Source organism: Entamoeba dispar, genomic scaffold (genome assembly GCF_000209125.1).
Source record: "Entamoeba dispar SAW760 scf_1105229461167 genomic scaffold, whole genome shotgun sequence".
NCBI lineage: Eukaryota > Evosea > Mastigamoebida > Endamoebidae > Entamoeba > Entamoeba dispar.
This window is the reverse complement of record NW_001854557.1, coordinates 2,641-6,764: the sequence shown is the minus strand read 5'-3', so window position 1 is coordinate 6,764 and position 4,124 is coordinate 2,641. Positions and strand designations below refer to the sequence as shown.

At 27.3% G+C, this 4,124-nt stretch overlaps 5 protein-coding genes across 5 annotated transcripts in view, besides 5 other annotated features; 3 read left to right on the top strand and 2 right to left on the bottom strand.

The window, feature by feature from the left end:
- Positions 1 to 8, top strand: part of EDI_212970 (ethanolamine kinase, putative) — a gene marked incomplete at both ends in the record, with an annotated part of 1,089 nt that extends 1,081 nt beyond the window's left edge. The window contains one exon of the mRNA XM_001733361.1: positions 1 to 8. This exon is cut by the window's left edge and continues 1,081 nt beyond it. Coding sequence (XP_001733413.1) covers positions 1 to 8 — 8 coding nt within the window.
- A 51-nt stretch (positions 9 to 59) lies between these two features.
- Positions 60 to 122: a sequence feature (AT_rich).
- Positions 123 to 454: 332 nt separating this feature from the next.
- On the top strand, positions 455 to 1,174 carry EDI_212960 (casein kinase II subunit beta', putative; the record flags this gene model as incomplete). The annotated part of the gene is made up of 1 exon (XM_001738186.1): positions 455 to 1,174. The coding sequence occupies one exon, from the start codon at positions 455 to 457 to the stop codon at positions 1,172 to 1,174; it is 720 nt and encodes a 239-aa protein (XP_001738238.1).
- Positions 1,175 to 1,267: a sequence feature (AT_rich).
- Position 1,268: 1 nt separating this feature from the next.
- Positions 1,269 to 1,850, bottom strand: EDI_212950 (uncharacterized protein; the record flags this gene model as incomplete). The annotated part of the gene is made up of 1 exon (XM_001738185.1): positions 1,269 to 1,850. One exon carries the CDS (start codon positions 1,848 to 1,850, stop codon positions 1,269 to 1,271), a length of 582 nt encoding a protein of 193 aa, XP_001738237.1.
- Positions 1,504 to 1,545: a microsatellite.
- Positions 1,851 to 2,000: 150 nt separating the features above from the next.
- EDI_212940 (uncharacterized protein) lies at positions 2,001 to 3,346 on the bottom strand (the record flags this gene model as incomplete). Its single annotated transcript, XM_001738184.1, has 3 exons — positions 2,001 to 2,533; positions 2,582 to 2,964; positions 3,024 to 3,346. 3 exons carry the CDS (start codon positions 3,344 to 3,346, stop codon positions 2,001 to 2,003), a joined length of 1,239 nt encoding a protein of 412 aa, XP_001738236.1.
- A 95-nt stretch (positions 3,347 to 3,441) lies between these two features.
- Positions 3,442 to 3,893, top strand: EDI_212930 (uncharacterized protein; the record flags this gene model as incomplete). Its single annotated transcript, XM_001738183.1, has 2 exons — positions 3,442 to 3,624; positions 3,693 to 3,893. The coding sequence occupies 2 exons, from the start codon at positions 3,442 to 3,444 to the stop codon at positions 3,891 to 3,893; spliced, it is 384 nt and encodes a 127-aa protein (XP_001738235.1).
- Positions 3,645 to 3,669: a sequence feature (AT_rich).
- Positions 3,876 to 3,907: a sequence feature (AT_rich).
- Positions 3,908 to 4,124: the final 217 nt, after the last annotated feature.

Below are 4,124 nucleotides of genomic sequence, written 5' to 3'. Positions count from 1 at the left end.
CGTTTTGATCGTTATTTTGTCTTTAAAGCTCTCTTATTAAAAGAACATCCTCAATTTGCTAAATAAATAATATAATTTTATTATATAATTTGTTATTTTATATGTATTAAGTTATATAAAAACCTATACTAAAAATTACCTTTAACTTTATGCATTTTATGTCCTTAAAAAAATTATGTTAATCTTCGATAACTTTCTAGATCTTCTATGTAGAAGAAAAAATGAAAAGAATAGTTAAAACTAATGGAAAAAAGAGGGAAAAGGGGAAGAAATAAGGGACTTAAAATTGGACTTAAATCTTAGGAAAATAGAATAGGAGAATAAAAGAAAAATATCTAAGAATTAATGGAAAATTACCTAATTTTTTAGGAAAAGAAGAATATTAAAGAAGAGAAGTACTTAAAGAACTTAATATCTAATATTAAACAGATAGAAAACTTTACTCAGAATATATATGATTAAAAATGTTTCGCCCTCAGACCCTGATTCTGACCATGACGATCTAACTTGGATACAATGGTTTTGTTCACTTTCTGGAAACGAATATCTTGTTGAAGTTGATGAACAATTTATTGACGATGAATTTAATTTATATGGACTAGATAAATTTGTTACAAACTATGAATCTGCACTTAACATTATCTTAGATTGTTATTCTAATGAAATTAAATCACGTGGAATTGATCCACATTTACTTCAAAAATCTGCAATGAAGTTATATGGATTAATACATGCTCGGTTTATTCTTTCTCCAAATGGAATGAAAAAGATGAAAAATAAAATTAATGCAAACACATTTGGTCATTGTCAACGATTAAAATGTTGTGACCAAAATTTACTCCCAGTTGGTATTTATAATACCCCAGGAGAAGAGTCTGTTAAATTATTTTGTCCACGATGTGGTGATTTATATATTCCAATGCCACCATATGACTCTCATATTGATGGTGCGTTTATTGGTACAAATTTTCCACATTTATATATGTTACAATACCCTGATATTGTTGAAGAAAGTTCCAGCTCATCTGATTCACTTTCTAATTCTATGAATAGTTCAAGTTCTGATGAGTATGTTCCTACTATATTTGGTTTTAAAATTAATACTAATCCAAAGAAAGGTAGCATTTCCTCAAAACCTTTGATTCCAACTAGACGAACTTTTGTTTGTTATTAGTAATATTAATTGAATTTAATTAAAATCATTTATGTTAGAAAAATTAATAAAAAAACAAGTAAAAATTTGTTTATTTTAGAATATATTTTTTTAGTTATCTTTGAATATATTGTGGAATAGGTAGATAACCATTTGGTGGTATATTTGGTGGTGGAATTCTGTAAAGTGGTGGAGGATAATAGTTACATTTACAATACCCAGCCTTTTGATGTGGTTGTGGGAAGAGTTGCTGAGATGGATAATAGATTGGAGGTGGAACAAACATTGGCCCTACCATTGGATAAGGTCCTTGGTAATAATTAAACATAGGATATTTCATGTACTTATTATTTTTTTTCATTATTTTCTTTTCTCTTTTTTTTTCTTTCTTTAAAAAGTACTTTTTATCTTTTAAACTTTCATCACACTCTTCATCACTAATACAACCAAAATCATTCTCTTCTTTTTCAGTGTCAGTCCTTTGTTCTCTTAAATATTCCTTAATAATTTTCTTTGCCATCTTTTCAGACTTATATTGAACGTAGGTTTCAATTAATTTTCTTTGTTCTTTTGAAAGTGAGTTCATGCACTTTTTCCAAGAGTCCTTCAAATCTGTTATTTCTTCATCACTACACCTTTCAACAGATGAACTATTTTCTTGTTGAAAAACTGTAGAATAAGGATAAGTTATGTTCATAATAAAATTGAGTTCTTTTTAAGAACTTGTAATTATTACTACACTAAAAAATTTTTTTGTTAATGAGGAATCATTCTATCTAATTTTTGTGATGAGATTTTCTTTCTATTAGTAAATAATAATTTTAACCATTTTTTAATCAAAGAGTAATCAATTCGGGCGATGAATATGTACTAAAACTAGCTCTTGAGGTAATTTATCTACGGCTTCCCATAAGAAACAAATTGATTCAACAATCATTTGGTTTGATTGGTTTTGAATTAAGAATGATTTTAAGCAATCAAAATATAAGGACTTGGAGATTTCTGATATACAGTTTAAGCCTGCTCGTAGTTTAGAACGTGTAGCAATGGACTCATCATCAAAAGAATGTATACAACATAGTGGTACTAATATTTTTAAATACTCTATTGAGAATTTCTGAAGAGAATTCTCAAGTTCAGGAGTATCGTCATATAAAGTATACATCTCTTCAAAGAAATCCATCACATCAACACAATTTTCTAATGAAGTAGAACAATACTGTAATAACACTGGAATGATATCAATGAGAATTGGAGAGTCATAAAACGCAATTGAAAAATTAATCAAGGTCTGCAATGCATTTGGAGTTTGTAAAAGAATGATTAACTGAATAACTTGAGTTGTCATTTGAAGAAAAGGTTGTTCAATTAATTCTGAAGCTATTAATATTAAAGAATGGTCATAAAAATAAATAAATATTCACAAACCTCGTATAAATAAATTTGAAAATAGGTCTAATGAATAGTCAATATAAGTAGAATTTTTTAATGATAAACACACCACCTGCAATAAAGATGAAAGTAATTCTTTTGGAAATGTAGATGAGTACTGAACAGCATCAGACAAAATTAAAATAGATGAAAGGTTATTTGTTTGAATAAATAGTGTCATAATTTCTTTCTGAAACGAAGTCATCAATTTTTGTAATTCAGCTGAAAGGTCATATGGCAATATATCAATAGTTTCATATATTCCATGTAATAATTGAATTTGTAGATCTAATGATGAGTAAGATTGTAATACTCTCATTGGATTGGATTTTGTTTGTAATATATACATTGCAATAGTATAGCTAATTACAGAATTCATTCTATTAACATAATAGTCAAAAATTTTTGTACTACTATAAAACAAAAAAATAAAACAAACTTATTTAATAAGAATATAGGTAGTTGGATTGATTGTTGATGAAGGGCCATTATATGCTGCAGCAGTTGTTGAATTATTTCAGTTGAAAATCTCCTTCTTTTAATAAAGTTGTAAAAACCATTTAATGAAAAAAAGAGAAATTCTTGATCTCCTAACTGAATTGCGTGTTGAAGTAGTTTTCCTGCATTATCACTTTCTAAATATTGTGTTAGTTGATGTTCTACTTCTTTACGTATCGTTGGGTTATTACTTGAATAGAATGTGTGGACTAATTCTCTTAGATGAACAATTGTTTGGTGGTTCTCTTCCCCAAAAGGATTCATTTGATTTTTTATCAAATTCTTTTTTAAAGGGTTTATATTTTTGTTTTATATAACAAAGCATTTCATTTAAAAAAAGAAACTGCAAAAAACATTCTATGGAAAGACAAGTTGATATTATCGACCAAATCTTTGCGAATATTGATTACCTCAACGACGCTATGTGCTTGCCATTAATTGAACTGACAAACAGATTAGGAACAGCAACCCAAAATGAGACACAATTAACAGATGACGATTATAAAAAATACGCTAAAGATATTATTGGAATATCAAAAGGAGTTTGTTGAGTTTAATCCTCTTTTATTTTATAATTATTTTTATAAGGCATTACAAGTTAATTTGATAGTTGGATGGGTTAATTGATATGTTACCACCTTCAGAAATTGATACAGAAAAGAACAATGATAAGATAAAAGAACTTACTGAAAGAAATACATTAATTGATGCAAAATTAAAAGAAATCTTAAAAGAAAGTGATGAGTGTCTATCTCATCTGTACAGTCTTGATAATGCAGTGAAACAAGAAGTCATTTATTCTAAAAAATAATTAATTTATTATATCAAGTGAAAGGAAGTCATGTTGATTTTATATCAATTTAAAAAGATAACTATATAAAATATAGTTTTTCTTCTACAAAGAATAAGTACTATTGATGGACTTAATATTATCAAATACTGAATACGTTATAATAGAAGAAAAGCCTTTTGTCATGAAAAATCACTGTTTGGAATTAATGTTCTTTGTTTCACTTGGATTAGCACTTGTGGCAGTACCTTA